Source organism: Falco biarmicus, chromosome 3, assembly GCF_023638135.1.
Source record: "Falco biarmicus isolate bFalBia1 chromosome 3, bFalBia1.pri, whole genome shotgun sequence".
NCBI lineage: Eukaryota > Metazoa > Chordata > Aves > Falconiformes > Falconidae > Falco > Falco biarmicus.
Genome location: NC_079290.1, coordinates 12,166,055 through 12,185,465, shown reverse-complemented (window position 1 = coordinate 12,185,465; position 19,411 = coordinate 12,166,055). Strand labels below are relative to the sequence as shown.

Here is a 19,411-nt window from a genome sequence, read left to right as displayed (position 1 = left end):
TGGCAGTGGAACTGCATATTTCATGGTCTTCTCCTTTGTTACAGGTTTTGGGCTGGATCCGAAATGGGGAGTCAATGTTGAACGCTGGGCTTATCACTGCTAGCTCTTTGCAGGAGGCAGAGCAGTTACAGAGGGAGCATGAGCAGTTTCAACATGCAATAGAGGTAAAAGCACAATTTCAGTGACCATAACCAGGTAGTCCTGTGTTACAGTTCATGAGCCTCTGTAAATAGCATTGTTGGGTTCACACTACAATATTTTGAATTTAGGAAAAGCTGTTGAAAGCATCTTACGGTAAAGAGATAAAAACACTTACTGGGAAGGCGGGGGTTTTGTTCTTGTTCTTTTGGAGCTGCAATTCCAGGTGAACACATCTCAGTACCTCTTTGCATTTTTGTAAAGTGATAGCTGTTCACAGCAATTTCACTGAAAATGGTGTTTCCCTTTGTTAGAATACAACACGTAATCCTCATTGTTGTAGTTTAGAATAAATGCAACAGCAAACATCAGTTTTGTGTATTCTGATATGGTCCTTTAATGTTTCCATTTTTGTTTGACAGTAGGTTTTACAGTAATTTGTGTGTGGTGGTGTGTCCATCCTCCTGCCATGACTTCAAACTAAACTTACCAGACTGGACATACCTCTGCAAAAAATTGACAGAGACCTTAAGACTGACTGAAATGCAGTATTACTAATAACTGATATGCACTATTGAGGAACTTAAGGTGATATTGATTATGTATAGCTTACATTTTTTAAGAATTTGACTTCTGTTGAAAGATTAACCAATGTTATAATTTGGGAAAACTTTTTTGACGTATTCTGTCTTGCAGTAACTCTTTCAGTTTATTTGCTATTTGGTGGTTTGGTGGAGTGTTGCTCTCGTTCCCACACACACACACCTTTTTTTTTTTTTTTACAGTTTGCACTATCTTTACCCTCATTTTGAGAGCTCCTAAGTATAAAAATTATCAGACCTTTAGGTGTTCGTCAGTTTAAGAATAAATTACTAGGAAGCTTGAATTGTTTTTCTGGATCATTCTGTACTCTGATATGATAATACTTATTATAGTTAGGGGTTCCAGATTTTAGGCAAGTATATGTTTACACAGAGAATTACAGTTAAAAATTTGCTTACAGTGAATGGAGAGTTTTCTTTTGTTATTGGTCTGCATGCCTGCACCTTCATTTGCTCACTGTTGATGTGTAAAAGACTGCAGTAAAGCTGTGAGGATAGTAAAAGCAATCAAGCCAAAATAAGATACAGCCCTTCCATCTTCCTTTTCCTCACCATGAAGGGAAAGAAAATTGACTTGAAATTCATAATTATAACAGTGTACTCCAACATAGATATGCTGTGTGTGGCTTACTGCTAGACAGTGGCTATTGCTTGCAAGCTGCTAGTCATTGTTGATTTGATGATAAATCTCTACAGGATTTATTTCCTTTGTATTTGCGTAGTCAAGTCATGCAGTGACTAATATTAGACAGTTCTTTTTAGCTGATGGGTGTTTGTGCATGTGTATAGAAGTGTCGTTGACACAGTGGAAATGTGAGCCTTTGAGGTCTTCAAGAAAATGAAGTACTCCACTGACCTCCTGAATTTTCACCTCTTGCCAGAAAACACATCAAAGCGCCCTGCAGGTTCAGCAGAAGGCAGAGGCAATGCTGCAGGCTAATCACTATGATATGGATATGATCCGGGAGTGTGCGGAGAAGGTTGCCTCCCATTGGCAACAACTGATGCTGAAGATGGAGGACCGTCTCAAACTTGTGAATGCTTCTGTTGCCTTCTATAAAACTTCTGAACAGGTACAGAAATGCTACATAATCTGTGTCTGTCTCGGGTAATTCTTCAGTGTGGCATAAACCAGCATTCCCTAAAAAAAACGGTTGACTAGGTTTGCTTCTATTTACTGATCTGATAATAATTGCAGTTATACAAAAAAAAATGCAAAAAGCAAATCCTCTTACCCAGCTGCCTTAGAAAGACAAATTATGTGTTGCAGCCTTTCAATATATAAAGTGGTCTTATAAGATGACTTTTTACTACGACCTGTACTGAGGGTGATGAGACACCAGAACAGGTTGCCCAGAGAAGTTGTGGGTGCTCTGGAAATACTCGAATATCCCTGGAAATACTCGAAGTCAGGTTGGACCGAGTTTTGAGCAACCTGATATAGTGAATGATGTTCCTGGCCATGGCAGGGGCGTTGGACTACAGATGATCTTTAAAGGTTCCTTCCAACCCGAACAATTCTATGATAAATGAGTAGTAGCTAGATCATACTAACTACTAAGAGACTACAGTGTAACTGATCTGGATACACTCACTTCAGTTAGCGAACTTCCAAAGAAGGTACACTACCAAAGTGCAGTGATTATTGGTGAAGACTGAAATCTTCATCTGCCTCTTCTATCACCCTCCCCTTTTAATATTCCTCAGATTCTTATTTTTAGTAAAGAAAAGTCTTGTAGAACATTTTCAAGATGAAACATACATACAGCTGCTTAGTTGGATTTCGGCTTGTTTCAAGAAGTTTTGCTTAAACCATAAACAAATTACACAGAAGTTTTAATGGAAGTACTTTAGATGGCTTATTCTGTTTTTTGGGCGGGGGGAGTCAGAGAAAAATCAGCTTCATCCTACTTGTCTGCAGAAGAGTTGGGGGAAGGTTGGCAGGGTTGCTTCCTCTGCAATCATATCTTAAGCCTATCCTGAATTATGCAGTCACAGAAGCAGATATAAAGATGAGCAACTCTAGGAGGGATAGTCTTCTGAGAATTCCACTTAAGCAGGCCAATGCTTGCAAACCTTCAGTCAAAGTTTGTTGCTTTCTCTTAAGTCCCAGTCAAAACATGTCAGAAGCTAAGGAATATCTAAGGGGTGGATTCGTTTTCCATTTTTTTTTGGCTTGAATTTGAGATTTTTGTCTTTACTAAATTATATTTGAGTTGGACTCCTTTCTCCTGATAGGTGTGCAGTGTGCTGGAAAGCCTGGAGCAAGAATATAAACGAGAGGAAGACTGGTGTGGGGGAGCAGACAAACTGGGTCCCAACTCTGAAACAGATCATGTTACTCCCATGATAAGCAAACACCTGGAACAGAAGGAGGCATTCCTAAAGGTAAGGTTTGCTTTTTTTTTTTTTTTGTGGTCTTCTGTGTCTTGGAAAGCATGCAGTCAAATGCTTACTCTTACAGTGCTGAAATGTATGTGGGAAGCAGCAGTGCCCATTCAAAAGCTACAGGTATGTCCCAAACTGCAGAGATGTGGTAAGTGGCATGTTAACTGCTTCTGACAGCAATTAGGAGAATACTGCCAAGTGCATACAATTGTAGCCAGTTTTTATAAATATATTTCCTGTTGAACTTCAGTAAATGTCAGGTTTCCCGCTGTGACTGAAGAGGAATTGGGAATCACTGCTTTGAGCAGCTGTCATTCTAAAGAATGCTTAAAGGCTGCTGCTTTGGAAGAGGAGTGACAGTCACATAGTGCCTTTGCTGCCTGTGCATCAGGGCAGCTCTCAGATGTTCTTGGGACTACAGTAGAGTACAGAAGGAGGAAATTGCTAGACAAGCATGTGGGAGTAGTTGGGTTTATATGGTAGTCTGCAGATAAATGAAAGGTTTCCATTCCAACTAGTGTCCTAGTGGAGAAGCTTGATTATAAATGTGTAACGGATGCTTGCAAAGCAGTGTAACTAACCCTGTAACCAAAGGCTTTTTCCAGCATCACCTTGAAAAACTACTAACAGTATAAATCTTATTTTTATTAAAAGCTGTTTTGTTCTCATGCACAGATGAGAACATTCAAAAATACATTAACATAGATCTGACTGTACTGTCAAATAGATCTTTCTGCAGCTGGCGTGTGAGTTACCAGTCTTTGTTTAAAAACAATTTGAGAAATTACTTCAAACCGTGCTAATTTATGTAACCTTTTACAGTAGCGTTTCATGTTCTGCTTATTAAAAATAAAGCAGCAAGCCCATGTGTAGTACTTGGTGTACATTAAGGTGAAGGCAGCTGAGCTGAGTGTTGGCAATACAGTAGCAAGGTCTGAAAGCTCTCAAGGCCTTGCCTTAATATATTAAGGGCATGTCTTAATATTTTAGCGCTTTGTTTCAGTTCAGTGAAGTGTTTACTTTTTTGTTTAAAGTACTGGTGGATGTTTTGGAGTATCCAGGTGAGTATGTAAGCATGTGCACTCTGTTTACACAGTAACTTCAGGTGGCCCGTGGCACATGGCACATACACAAAACAAACTTCTTTGTGAGTGGTGCTGAAAGCTCTAGAGCAGGCAGTTGCCTTTCAGGATCTTTGGATAAAAATGTATAGCATTTTGTTTGGGGTTTTTTGTTTTTGTTTGGAGCTGGTGTTTTTTTTCCCCACTGCTGGATGAGTAAGGATCAACTGCTATTTTTTGGGAAAACTATTTTAGCCATTGAGTTGGCTTACTTGCAGAAGGATTTAACAAGCAACCTTTTCTAAAATTGGAGAGGGTGGGAAATGCATAAAAAGGGGATGGGGGTGAGGAAGGTCCTTCCTCTCTTTCTGGATGTGTATTTGTGCATCTTCAAATAAAGTAATACTGCTGTCTCTCTAGGCTTGCACACTGGCTCGGAGGAATGCTGATGTCTTCCTGAAATACCTGCACAGGAACAGCGTAAACATGCCAGGGATGGTGACACATATCAAAGCACCTGAACAACAAGTGAAGAGTAAGGGGTTTCTCATCCTTTTTTTTCCCAAAGAATGTGATCATCATATGCTGTGGTGTGTGTGATGATGGAGTGAAGCCTGCCCAAGTGGAAAGGGTTCTGTCAGACCTAACAGGAAATAATTAAAATTCCTCGCACACTTAGAAGGAGCTGCCAGTTATCAACTTCTCTTATACCCAAATGAAGTTGCTTTGAATTTATCTCCTGCTTACACTTAATCTTCTTTCAATTTGAGACTCAAATGTGCTACTTCTGTTGAGAAAATGAGATAGTAAACTTCCACGTGATAATGTTTGGTCTGAAGCCAAATGGAAGCTGATCACTGCAAGCTTACTCTGTTAGTGTGGTACATTCTGCGAGTTCCTTGGGTGTACCAGCGTGATACAAGATAATCCCTTGAATGATGCCCTTGGACCTTTCATATAGTTGAATCAATATTAAGGAACTTCATGAAGTATAGGACTTCATGTTTAAATTAGATGCGTAGATAAGTAGTAGCTGAGGTGAGGCAGGAAAAAACTATTACATGGGGCTTTGCTTTTGCTGGGATTAGTTCAATATAGTACAGCTTTAAGGTGCAACGTGCACTGTGGGGAATGGAGTAGAGAGAGAAATCTGTAAGTCTTTCAGGGACAGAAGTACAGAAATTAGTAGTGTGTGCATAACTGATGGGTGAGATAGGTGGAACAGAGATCAGAGAGATTCAGGAATAAGTATTGCATTTTACTAATTTATTTGCCAGTCGTATTCTGCTCAATGAGTTTTGAAGCTGTGACTGAACACTCAGGCCATGCTACAGACTCAGTACCAGTGAAGTCTAATTGTCTGATTAATTGCTGTTTGCAGCTGCCCAAAGGGGAGTTATGCAGAGGATGGAGCCCAACTCAGAGGAACACAGCAATAGGACCAGAGGAAAAAGTTGCAGCAAGGGAAGTTCTGAATGGATATAAGGAGAAACTGTTACAACAAGAGTGAGAAAGCACTGAGTAGAGCAGGTAGCCCAGAGAGGCCTTGGGAATTTTTAAAACTCAGTTGAACAAGCTCCTGAAAAACTTTGAAGTTAGTTCTGCTTTGAGGAGGAGATTGGAACAGATAGCCTCCAGAGGTCAATTCCACTCTAAATTACTTGATGACTCTGTTAGAAAAGGACATGCTCACTGCTTCCCTTTACTATAAGGCAAAGACAGTTTGTGTTAAACTTACCCGTGTACCTGACAGTACTGAAATTGAAAATCAACCTTTGTTGAATTTTTTATGTCAGGAAGATAATAGCATGTTGACCATACTTTTAGCTCTAAGGAAATAATTGGATTTTGGCAGTTGGAAATGTTGAGCATGTAGAGCTGAGGGAAAGGATTGTTTTTTTCCTCTGCCCCCAAGACACCAACATTTATAGAATTGTATATGACAAAATCTCAACACAAATGCTGGCAGTATCCATAACTGAAATGTTGCTGACATTTGTCACTTAGCTCTTCTCTTAGTATAGGACAAAGAAAACAAAGCAGGAGCAAGCAGGAAGTTTTGGTTACCACACTTGCAAGTGTAAGAGTATAAGGAAAATGTTAGGGCTTTTAGACAAACTTTTAAAAATTCAGTTTTGACATTTGTGTGGAAACAGTCATTCTGGGAAAGGTAAATGTGTTCAGATGAGGAAAATACAGAAATAACGTCCTTAAGAATAATTATGTGTCAGAACCATAATGCTATACATGTTCTGTGTACATATAAAATCCTGGGTGAATGATATATGTTTAAAAAGCAACAAAAAACCCCACCAAAAATCCCCAAGCAGGAAAAAAATAAGTTATGTGCTCTAACGTAGTGAGTTAGTTGTTCCCACCATATGCCATATAATATATGCTTCTGAGAATTAAACGTAAGTCAAGAAAAAATTAGTGAGGACTCCTTCCTTTGAGGTCTCAGTGGTATGGTGGTAACTGAGTAATTAAAAATCTCTGGTATTCTTGTTCAAATATGCATGTAAGGAAAAAAAAATAATCTCTTTTCTAAATAGAGGAAAAAAATAGTGTGTTATTTCATTTTGGTGCAATCGAGGTTACATGTGTTCCGCTGGACCATTACACACTCATACTCGGGTGTATGCTTGAAACAGTGTGTCAGACTGTGATCAGTATATAGTATATAAATGAACACTTTAAAAACCTTGAGTAGCCCTCAGGTTTCTGCAGAACTGCTGAATGTTTTTCAAAAAACTTGTTCAATGGCATACTTGATGGTACTCCCAGCTGCAGATTATGATGTCTAGAAAAGCAATGTCTAAAAAAATCTAGGAAAAGTTTAGGTAAGCACGTGCCTCATGGGAAACAGTTATCACAATGGTACTGAACTCTGAGAAGTCCTTCTGTCTCTTTTTACCAGTGTAAGTAATTTCCTTGACTTGCAGCTCAGAGTATCCAAATACTGTCAGACACCATGCCAAAGCTATATTTTAGGAAGGAGTTGTGGCCTAAAACTAAAAGCAGGTGGATTCAGTTGTTGACAATAGTTGTAAGTTCAGAAATGGATCATCTTTGTGTTTGCTTCTGTTGCTAGTTTTGTGTGCTTCTTTGTAACCTGTCTGTGCTGTATGGGCTGTGACTGAACATACTGTGGAAGTTGTCTAGTGATGCTCGTATTTTTAGATTGGTTGTTAGAGAGTGCGTGGTGCATAGACACAGCTGAAAGCTCACCGAGCCTGGAGAATAAGCTGAAAGTTTAGAAAACAATTCTAACGAATGTTGGAATCAAAGAAAATAACAACATCAGGGACTTAGAGTTCAGGAGCCTTGAGACAGAGCTGCTCATCCGAACATAGTATTAACTACTGATGTTCTATATTTTCCTTCAAGTATTTTATATAATATTTTTGCTCTTCCTTGTCAGTCCAGGAAATTAATGACAGTAACACTAACACTGCCCAGCCAAATATCTCTCACTGCCTTGCCATCTGTATCATGTCCTGACGGAACAAATGCTGTTCCAATTAGCTACACTCACCTTGCTTGCTCTTTGTCAGAACTACTTTGCTTGGGTCACTCTCGAGATGTCTCTTTTTATATGGTGTGTCCAGTTAGGTGCATTGCATTGTATAATGATAATTATGTCCCACCCCAACCCTTGCCCCTCAAAATCTGGCATATATTCTGAGCAAATGTTTTGGAGGTGGTGTAAGGCAGAAATAAAGCTGAGAAGGCAGGTGAGGCTCATAGCAGATCAGCTCACAGCTTGGCTAGGGGACAGATCAGTTGAGGCATATCTGAGGGTAGCCTGCCCAGCAGGAAGAAAACCTTGGCCACAGTGACCAGATTCCAACCAAAAGCAAGTCCTGGGTGATCTCAGCACTCTGTGGCAACTGGGAATACGGTGCTTCCAAGCAGGAGGATGTTGGCAGCATTGCAGACAGGTTTCATAATCCTTAAGGAGGCTGTGACAGGCAGTTACAATTGGTCTAGATAGCTGATAGATGTTTTCTCCTCAGACTCCCTTTATTTGAGCTTCTCTGTCAAACTGTTTCTTGAAGTTGTTAGCCTTTGGGATGTAAGGCATGGTTGGACCCACACAGTGGGGCAGGGGAATGCAGAGGCCTGAAGTGGCCTAGCACCTGCTAGCCTCCATTCATCATTATGAGGCATATCTGGCTGTGGGTGTAAGTAGAAAAGCAAGTAAAGCGCCATCGTGAAGAATGAGCCTTTTTTGTGCTCTCTCCTGTTTTGTAGTAAACTTCCCCTTGAGTTCTGTGCACTTCCAACAGGGTCATCTGGCAGAGACAGTGAGTGTCCCGGTCTCCGTGTGTGGGCAGCTTGCCACCAGGCTTTGCAGGAACTACGAAGTCTGGTAGGGCTGCTGCTCTGGAAGAAGCAGCAGGTGAAGTCAGCTTCACAAGAAAGTGCTAGGATTTCTCTGAAGAAAAGAAAAAGAGTTAAAGGAGCAGAGTTCGGCAAAAATCTTGTGCATATTATAAGCAAAAGGTCTTTGCTGTCCAGGAAGAATTTATAAGCCAAATATGTGGAATTGCAGGTTAATGGTGGAATTTGGATGTGACTTTGCAGTGGCAGACAGTTTCTGATACTCAGGAATGGAATAACAAATTGTGGAGTTAATTATTTCATTACCTGGGAATTCTCTCAAGGCTCAAAGAACGCTCATTTCAACAAGTCAACTTACTCAGTTACACTGCTGTTGGTTTGGGTTTTTTTATTACTTGGGTTTCTGTGCATTTCATATCTGCTTATGTTGCATCTGTTTGTGTAGTGACCTAAGGTTATGTATTTGCCCACATGTATTAAATTATTAAAATATTTTTAGGAGACTGGTCTATACAGAAAAGGTGAGGCTTTTTTATTGCAATTAATAGGAGATGTTAAGCATGTTGTGATTACTTGCTCATGCTCATTCTTTCTGAGGAAATGCCAAGAACCATCTTATCAGGCTACATTTTCAGTTCTGTTATAAGCAGTGGCAATCCTTTGTATGAAAATATTTGAGAGTAAAAAGATGTCAGTAGTAAGTTTTAATTGCATCTCTAGTTTCTTTAACCAACATTTCTGTAAATAATAATGAAAAAGGAACACTGTGTCATGAATATCAGGGGAAAGAGCAATACAAAGAGTAACAGAAAGAGTAACTGGATTGTAAATTCTATAATATAAAGAACTGCTGATTAACGTGATATTTCAAAATTGGATGTCATAACATCTGTTGAAACTGTTTACATTTCCTCAGATATCTTGAATGAACTCTTCCAGAGGGAGAACCGTGTGCTGCATTATTGGACCATGCGTAAAAGACGTCTTGATCAATGCCAACAGTATGTGGTGTTTGAAAGAAGTGCCAAACAGGTGAGGCTTTTATATAAAAATCTTCTTCAGTTGTGATCAAGGTTTAACAAACACTGACTAGTCCCACAATAACAAATTTACCCTTGACTTTAGTATTTCAAATGGCAGAAAGATCAATGATTAAAATATAAAGTAAATTTGCTTTTCCTTTAATACAGAACAGCTAAATACACTGAGGCAGGGTGTCTTTACTGCTGTAACTTAAAGGTAGTGTTTTGCTTCTTCCAGCTTGATCTGGTACTGGTGAATCTCATTTCTGCAAACTTGCATTTGACAATTTGTTACACTTTTTAACTTTTACACACACACCTGATTTGACCAGGGACATAACAGGCAGCAACATTTTACACAGATGTTGGGGGGAAAAAAACTTCATATAATTAAGTCAGTTGGCAGGTCTAGGAAACTGACAAGCTGGATAGCTCGTTAAACAATAACTGAATGACTTTGGTTTTGCAATATGCATGTACTTTTTTGTGGTTTCTTGCATGGTACCACCTCTTTGTATTTTTTGTATTTTGTTGAATTTATCAGCCTGGAAAGAGCTATTAAGTAACTAATACACACACAGAAATTTCCCTCACTAATTAAAACACAAGCCATAAAAATAAGTAGGAGGTTCCGAGGCAGAATTGGTAACTGGAATGATCTGCAATGCTTTTTTACGACTTTTTTTTTTTTTTTTTTAAAACTGGATATAGGACAAAGAAAGGAAGCTATCTGTTCCGCTTCTACAGAAAAGGACACAACGCCCATGGTGTGAAATATAGTTAGATCTACTGTACAGAACTCAAAAAACTAACTTTTTATTTCTTTCTGAGAGTCAGTATAGACAGTAGCTTAAATACTAGTGGTCTGTTCTGATCTCTTGAAAGATTCCTAAAGTCTGTCTTCTATGCTTTCATAAAGAAAGTAAAGCGAGATAAATTTTGGGAGTAAAGTTAAAGGTTAATACCTCTTTAAAATACCACCACCACCCCTTCCCTGCCCCCCACTCCACTTTTGAATAGCCTTAACTCCAGCCTCTGCCAAGCACATGACCTACTTGCTTTTCTATAGCAATTGCTAACAATCAAATACTGGAGATAAAGATCTGTCAGCGTTTTCATTGTAAATCCCGTTTTTCAGCAATCACCAGTTCAGTCATTGCAAAGGAAACCAAACCATATATGGACTCCACACTGATTAGCCAAAAAATGGAAATGTTGTCTTAATTTAGATTTTTGTTTGGAAGCTGGAAGAACCTATTCTTTGTGCTTTCAGAACTCGATGCCCTGCAGTGGGAGCAGATACCATAGTAGTTTGCAAGTGAAATGTTAGGCTCTCAACTCATTCCAGAGTTAAGGGCTCACCTGATCACTAAATTGATTGCTCCGGTTTTTGTATGGAGATACTTGTCTTCAGCATGCAATCCTGAGCCTCACATGAAATGAGAGCTGATCTAAACTGTAGGAATTAACATTGAGATGAACTTTATGTCATTGTGGCTCTGGAGAGCTGCCAAAAATTTACAAAAAGGGCAGCATTTGGGGAGGCAAAGTTTTTTGTTTATCATTCATTCCAGCATTGTGTAATAAATCCACCAAAAAGAGGTGGAGGTTAAAAAGTTGAAAGTGAGAAGTATCAAAATAAATGTAATTTGTAATATCAGCTGTGCTGTGCTGCTTGTCCTTGTCAGTCTTCACTTGGAAAGATCAACATTAGAATGACAAGGAGTATCATACAGGTGGTTGGTTGAAATATCCCTTTTCTTGATAGTAGTCCAAAAGTTGTTAGTTTGTTTCCATCAGTGACTTTTCAAATGCGCAGGCCTATCTCAACAGGCTTGCATCTGCACAAGTATGTGACTAGGTAAATGGTACCCTAGCATTCACGTTCAGCATTGAATTTTGAAGGCTTTCTACTCACTTGCAGGTTTTTATACCAAGAGGCAAAAGCATCCGAAGTGGAAGGAAGAGAATCAATGTTGTTCAGTCACAGCCTTGTTGAGCTTAAATTGTGGGTGCGATTATAATATGAACAATGCCTTTGCTGATTCAGTGTAAGGTTATGCTCTTGAAATAGACATATCTGTTGTCCGCCAGCATAGAACTTTTCCTGTTCTTGGTAATGTGAATGGAGAAAAGGGTAACTGGAAGCATGAGAAAGAAAAGGAAGAAGGAGGACCTGCTAGCAATCTACTACTTTTTCTCTTGAAGTATTAAATTTTTGTCCAGTGCTGTATGTATTTACTAAAGACACAGAAGATACACATGCATTTAATAACAAGACAGTTCTAAACAAGCTGTATTAAACTCTCTGAACATCTGGTATTGGCTTTTTCAGAACCAAGAAGTTTCTAAGTTCATGTAGTTCTGCATACTGCTGTAGTAGCCTGTATGTAGAGCTGCAAAAAAACTTGATAATGTCAGTCTTTTGTTACATTTTTTTATTTTTACTCTTATGCTGCGGTTTGAGAAGACTCTTTTTTTCCAGTAGCCAGAGAGTAGGATTCCTTGCAACCACTGAGTTATGCTTAAGAGGGCAGCAAATATTAATGTGGGCAGAACATAGATAATAACATGGATCAGCATGGTTCGTAATAGTGAGAGAGTAAGGTGCCAGGATGTGGAAGGAAAACTGTTTAAGTCTGCAGTTCTTAGTTAATTGTCTTTTACTACCTATACATACATTAATTGGTTTAACTGATATATCTCAACATTCCTCCGCTGCTGCAGGTTTAATTTCTAGGAGTACAGGTAACTACAGACCATACTTTGTGAGGCTGGAATACATGTCAACTACAGAGTGAAATGACAGTTGCATCTTATGTGCTTGGAAAGTTCAGCCTACACATTTGTCAGTCTTACATACAAATGTATGTAAGTTTTATTACAAGTTGTTTTACAGGTTGGACGATGTATATCTGAGTACAGCTGTCCTGTGTTGTACCAAGAAAGTGATTTTTGCTCGGTTGGGGAGTATACTAACAAAACTGTAGACAAAGTCAGTTAGAACCTTTTATTAGTGTACTGCTGTAGTCCTGTAGTAGAGGACTGCTCTGAAGTTTTCAGATTCATGTGTCACTGAATTAAAGTGAATTATTTCAACCTGATGTTGTAGAGGTATTAGAGATTGCCACAAGTGACATACAGTAGAATTTACTTGTGGGAAATCTGTGTTTGTGAAATACCAATTACAGATAGTTTCTATTGGCAAAAGTATGTTACCTTATCTGTTACTTTTCCTTCATCAATGCTTCGTTTAGGCCCTGGAGTGGATTCATGACAATGGAGAGTTTTATTTATCCACACATACTTCCACTGGCTCCACTATCCAGCACACTCAAGAGCTGTTAAAAGAGCATGAAGAATTTCAGATCACAGCAAAGGTAAAAGAAATAAATAACATTATATAAGAACTAAAAAAAAAAAGAAACCCACCAAAAAAAACACAAAACCACAAATTCTGCCCCCCCCCCCCAAAAAAAAACCCCAAACAAAAAAAAAAACACAAAAAACCCAACCAAAATCAAACCCTCCTGAGGATGTGTCCATAAATATCTGTTTACTTGCAATAGCTTTGTATTTCTGCTGGGAACAGAATAAACCAAAAGATAATCGGAAGATAATCACTGTTACTGGAACTCTCTTAGCCCTATGTGCTGTTGATTTTTCATGACAGAATCGTAGTGACATAGCTTTAAAACGTTTTTGAAAAAAACCTACAAACCTTGGAGGGCCATTGATTTCCACTTTTGCATCCTCACGTCTGTCGATTACTGCACATTCATTTAGGATTTAAAATACAACAAGGCGTTTTATTATTCAGCTGTGATTTAATTAGAAGATAGAAAAATCAGAGCTTTACTTGTTAGGTTACTCATTTTATTAAAGTATTCTGTGGTACTGCTGTAACTTTTCGAGCCATGGCAGCATGACGTTGTTCTGCATCTCTAGGGGCCTATACGGAGATGCAGATGTCACTGGGGAGGCTCACCAGTTTTCACGTGTGAAAGGCAACTAGTGCATGATTGAAGTACCAGAGCTTATGTAGCCGTGTCTGTTTCTGTGTTTCATTTTGTCGCATGTTCGAAGTGTCACTTATTTCTGTCTCTTGACTCTCCAGTCTTCGTAGAGAAATAATACAGTCTAAGAAAGTAAGCAGGCGTTCATTTGCCTGAAGGACTACCTTGGAAGAGAAGAGACTTGTAGATGGGACACATGGGAAGGGAGAGAAGAGAATCCAGAAGGAACAGAAATCACTTTTGGTTTTCAAACCTGGATTTTCTTCTTTCTGAGTTTTGCTCCAGCCTTTGTTCTGCTGGATCCCTTCCAGCATGCAGAGCACCACTGCCCCCCTTGTTTCCTCTGTCAGTCAGCAGATGACGTGGGTGCCCGATTTGAAAGGATGTTGTTACTGTCACTCCCTTGGCGTTTCGCTACCTGTTGGGAGGATGTATTAGCCCTTGCTAATTCCATAGAAAATAAATGCTCAGATGAGGGACCATTAGGAAAGAAAAAGATTTTTTTTTTAAAAAAAAAAGACAGACAAACACTGTTGATTTTCCAACTGACATGAGTCAAGTTTTTATTGGCTGTTTTGCTTAACTCCCTGTTACCAAGGGCCCTGACAGTGCACTTTGACATGGTATCAGAGAGAGAGAGGTGGAGGTATAAACTCATCCATTATGGATGATTTATTTACACAAAAGAAACTGCATAGTCTTACGCAGCTTGGTAATTGGGAAAAGTGCCTAGTTACAGATTTAGTGGTGGATACTTGTTCTCTTAGTTTCTCTTAAACAACTGTATGACAACAAAACATAATATAAAAGTGATCTAAAGAATATAGTCTTGATCTGATAAAGTGTAAAGCATGTAACAAGACTTATCGCCGTATCACCATTTCAGTGATGTCTGAATGAGGTAGATTCTTGAGATTGTGCGCTAGGTCCAATATGAGTGCTTCAGTGATAACGGACAAAATATCCTCTTTGGCATCAAACCCCCTTTGTATTGATGCAGGGAGAATACCCATGCTCTGAAAAGCTTGGCTACTAGAATTTAATCTCTGGCTTAGATACAGAGCAGATTTTTGAAAGAAAAATAAACAACCTGCTTCTAGTCATGTAATAATAAAACCCGAGGAAACTAATATCCATCTTGTGCTAGTTTTGTTACAAAAAAAGCTATCAGTTTAGAGGAGTTCTGAAGAGAGAGGAGGAAGCTAGCTTCTTTGATGGCTTCTCCAGCTGCACTTAGTAGCAGGTTAAGTAAAATGACCCCCTTCATGACAGGTAGAGCTAGTAACTGTTCAATATTTTCCTGTTTTCATAGCAAACCAAAGAGAGGGTGAAGTTGTTGATACAGCTGGCTGATGGCTTTTGTGAAAAAGGGCATGCTCATGCAACAGAGATTAAAAAATGTGTCACAGCAGTGGATAAGAGGTACAGAGACTTTTCCCTGCGCATGGAGAAATACAGGACCTCTTTAGAGAAAGCCTTGGGTATTTCCTCAGATTCCAATAAATCGGTAAGAAAAATTTTACTGTGATGACAGACAAACAAGCTTTGCTTGCATTTGATTTACCTATTGTTTTCTACTGTCTCCTTCCTTAATCAAATCTTCCTTTCTTTAATAAAGAGCAAAAGCTTGCAGCTGGATATAATCCCAGCCAGTGTCCCTGGGTCAGAGGTGAAACTGCGTGATGCTGCTCATGAGCTTAATGAAGAAAAACGAAAGTCTGCCCGCAGGAAAGAGTAATACATTTATTTTCTTATAATCAATGAGAATGCACAAATCAGTCCTGATAATGAAACAAATGTCATAGCTTGTCTGGCAGCTTAGGAATTGGATAAATGGTAAAAAGAGAGTGGTATTGCTCAGTAGCTCCTATGGCTTGTTCTTATGGATAATTCTAGCATGTCAGAATCTTAAACATTCAATACTACGTTAGACTTCTTTCAATATGCTTTTTTTCTTTTTAGAAATAATGTGAAATAAATGTGTAAGGGGAGGAGGGAAGACAACAGTTAAATGACTGTAGCAGGTGAAAAGCATTTGAGAAAAAATTCCATCTCCTTCCCTATTTCTTTTTGCACTGGTTAGTAATGGAGGGTGTTACCTCTTATGCTTCCTTCATCTGTTGTCTCTCTTCACATTTCAGTTCTCAGATTTTTCTTGCAGCAATAGAAAAAGCAAAAGTTGATGAGAAAGATGGATTCTTGTTATTATGCATTCATAATGATCTAACAGACTGAGATTTGATTATTCTTTCTGTTGTCACCTAAGGTTCATTATGGCTGAGCTAATTCAGACAGAAAAGGCTTACGTAAGAGACCTCCGGGAATGCATGGATGTAAGTTTTCTTTTTTTTTTTTTACTAATCTTTGAAGGCAGGATTCAAACCGTTGCTTTTCTTTTTCTTCTGGTTTTAACAGCAGAGCATGATTAGTTTGCAGTTGTAGGACCAAATTAAGTATCTCTTCCGCTATTAAGAAGAAACTTAGATTTTCATCTGATAACAGCCACTTTGGAATTAATCCTGTATGTTTTGCTTTTGTCAGTACTGAGTTTCAGCATTTGCTCTTTTCCCAATTCATAAATGTGGAGGGGTTTTAGTTTTAGAGAGGGGAGGGAAAAAGGAGGGGTTCACCGTATGTGCTTTGCTAGCAGTAGAGAAGAGCTTGTGTTAATTCTCTTATTATCTGTATCACATGTTCTGCTACTGGCTGACTTTTTGAATAGAAATTCAGAGAGGTTCTATGGAAAAGTGCCCAGTAATTGTCTCACTGAAGCAAGTAATGTTCAGTATTAGCTGTTGCACAAAACATGAACTTCTGGACTGCAGACGTGACCTTGATAAGGAATATCCTGAAGCATTAGAGGTTGTCAAGAACACTACGCATTTTAAATGATGAAGTCTCAGGGACTATTTTAAATTGTCAGTTTTAGAACTTGGATCTTACTGTCAAAATCACAGCCTGTATTTGACACAACAGGTACTGTCACAATTGGAGATGATGCTCTGAGATCGTTCCCCAATTTTTTCCAGGAATGTATGCTTACAGATACCTGGGTGCTTCTGTTCAGAGTTTATCATGACTTCTTATGCATCTTTTTTGTTCTGGGCAGACATATCTATGGGAAATGACAAGCGGAGTCGAGGAGATCCCACCTGGTATTGTAAACAAAGAACACATTATCTTTGGAAACATGCAGGAAATCTATGAGTTCCACAATAAGTGAGTGACTTATCTTCCATTTCCATATTACTGCTAAATCCAAATGATGACCTGAGGGATTTCCTAATGAAAATACTGTGCATATGAATAATGGTCACTTTTCCATTAAAAAATCTAAAGGATTTCTTCTTGCATTGCTAAACTGTTGTTGCTCTTTGCAGCCAGGTAGGCACACCATTAGAAATGGTCGTTTTCAGTATCGGACATCTTTCAGCTTCTAAGAAATTATTTGAATACATTAAAATTTTGCTGTAGGTTTTCCAGTTGTTCCAAAGAGATGGAAACCACTGAACTCAGTAGAATACAGATATAGCACATCAATTTAAGACTCTGCCATTTCTTTAGAACCCTCCTTCCTGCTTTCCAAGTGTGACTGCTAGTAGGAAGGAGTAGGGCTCCCCACTCTTTCTTGGCTCTTTGAAGCTTCTGTGGAGATGCCCCACCATTGTTATGTTTACTTGAGCATGGGGCATGAAAGAGGCTTGTCCACTGTGTTTCCTCTGAAATGGTTCCTAGGCAGATCGGTGTACAGAGGTCTTGCTCTGAGTCTTAACTCTTTGTTAATTCATTGGTGTTTGTATTGGGTTATGATTCCTTCAAGTAATATACCTAGCATATTCCAGAACCTGATTTTACAGTCCATTGTAGGCTTTGTGTTAACTTAAGCATCCAAAAAGCAGGTCATGTCCTTTCTGTCTTGAGATAAAAGCTAAACTTTTCTTGAAGCTGAAACAGTAGGAAACCCTAATGGAGAACAACAGCAGTTATTAAGTTTTTGTGTGCTCTTATGTGTTAACTGGATGTCTGCTGGATCAATTTCTCATCTTCACATCACAGTTTGTATTGAATTACTTATTATATTCATTCTGTTTCTACACATTTTTATTCAATCTTGTTACTTTTATTTCTTTTAACTCGTGCTGTTGGTATGAATTAATAGCAACTTTTCTAACCACCATTATTCACAGACAATAGATCAATATCAGCTGATCTAATAAAAATGTTTCATGTACTGCATACTATTTGTTTCTTTTCTACCCATAGTATATTCCTCAAGGAGCTGGAAAAATATGAACAGTTACCAGAAGATGTTGGACACTGCTTTGTTACTTGGGTAATTAAGTCAAACTTATGTTTAGAAGTAACAAAAGAGATAGGAAGCATGAAAGGATGGATTCTTGCTCTCAGGTCCCTTTAAAATTTGTAAAACTTGTAAAAGTACCTTTTCCTTCAAATTTGAGCAAAAATGTGTATATCTTTAACTGGGGGTAAAAAAATTAAGGCACTGCTGTCAAATGCCAACGCTTAGCTGCTCTTGAAATTTATGCAGGTTGCCTAAAGCTGAATTCAGGTTTGGTATCTTTGTCTTAGCTATGAATAATCTCCTTTTGCATGCATTGCTGCTGTTTTCAGTCTTACTTGCCTGATGTATTTTCTTATGCTCCCAGTTTAAATGGGAGGATAATTCTATATATTTCAATTCCTTGAGAGAGAAGATATGCTCTCTTATAACTGCAAAAACTTTGAGACATAAATGATGCTCTCTGATAACATGTGTAAATTTGCATTTTGTTCTGCAGGCGGATAAATTCCAAATGTATGTTACTTACTGTAAAAATAAGCCAGATTCTACCCAGCTGATATTAGAACATGCAGGAGCATACTTTGATGTAAGTACTTCATGTCCATCTTAAGTGTGCCTTTGCAGTTTGAATCATGTACTTGCAGTTATGCTGCATGCCTCTCTTCTTAGGAAAATGCAAGTTTCTTGGTACTAATCCTGCAATTTAGTGTCAGATCAAGAAAATCAATCTTGTATCTCACATGGTTAACTTTTATTGCTCAGTTGGTCTCATAAAGCTGTCAAATCAAATGTAAAAGTCACTGTCACATTATCAGAGCAGTTCAGAACTGGAAGCAGGTTCTGGCAGCAACTACTGTGAGACATGAATTTTCAGCTCTCACAAGCACATTCTGCAAATCTTAACATTTTGATGTGCTTAGTTTGTGTTGTATGTAATAAAGATTGAAATCTTAGTTAAAATTTTGGAGCACCTTTGAATTGTATATAGTGGTAATTGTATATAGTGGTAAATCAGTTGACAGCCATTGTTCAGAGCTGCTAAACCAACCACTTTGCTTACTCAGTCCCAAGGTTACTTGGTCTACGTGTAAGAACTCTACTTAAGAAAGGACCAAAATGCAGCAGCTGTTAAGAGGTTTTGGGGAGGAATTTTGGCCACACTGAATGAATTTTGGAGGAACATGTATTTGCAGATAATTTGATTAGAGTGATCTTTACCCCTGTTTGTCTCCTCCTCCACTATTCTGAGTCACTAGCTGTGTACTGACACCACAAATGATTTTTAGAATTGTTTGTAGAAGTAGAGGGAAGGACATAATAGAAATCAAACAGGCAAAAAATCCCTGGATTTCCTGGGGTTAATTTCAAGAGCCTTTCGTGGAGGAGATGGGGATTCTAAACATTGTAAGGTTAAGACTTTCTGTGAAGCCTCTGTTAAGTTTTCGGTGTTTGAAGAAGAGCAGGTAAATTACAAGAAGTCAGACAGATACGATAAAAAATTTCAAAGAAACATTTAGTAAATACTATTTTAAAAAAT

The 19,411-nt window shown here is 38.5% G+C and overlaps 1 protein-coding gene across 5 annotated transcripts in view; it reads left to right on the top strand.

Annotated features, from left to right (window-relative positions):
- TRIO (trio Rho guanine nucleotide exchange factor) overlaps positions 1 to 19,411 on the top strand; it is a 255,638-nt gene that overhangs the window by 146,504 nt on the left and 89,723 nt on the right. For all 5 annotated transcript variants that reach the window (XR_008820638.1, XM_056330815.1, XM_056330813.1 and 2 more), the window contains exons 16-27: positions 45 to 164; positions 1,622 to 1,813; positions 2,979 to 3,128; positions 4,610 to 4,724; positions 9,450 to 9,565; positions 12,813 to 12,935; positions 14,884 to 15,078; positions 15,190 to 15,305; positions 15,838 to 15,904; positions 16,681 to 16,790; positions 17,835 to 17,904; positions 18,371 to 18,460. Coding sequence is in view for 4 of the 5 variants with exons in the window: in XM_056330815.1 (XP_056186790.1) it covers positions 45 to 164; positions 1,622 to 1,813; positions 2,979 to 3,128; positions 4,610 to 4,724; positions 9,450 to 9,565; positions 12,813 to 12,935; positions 14,884 to 15,078; positions 15,190 to 15,305; positions 15,838 to 15,904; positions 16,681 to 16,790; positions 17,835 to 17,904; positions 18,371 to 18,460 (1,464 nt within the window). In the remaining variant the exon portion in view is untranslated. The remainder of the gene's footprint in view (positions 1 to 44; positions 165 to 1,621; positions 1,814 to 2,978; positions 3,129 to 4,609; positions 4,725 to 9,449; positions 9,566 to 12,812; positions 12,936 to 14,883; positions 15,079 to 15,189; positions 15,306 to 15,837; positions 15,905 to 16,680; positions 16,791 to 17,834; positions 17,905 to 18,370; positions 18,461 to 19,411) is intronic.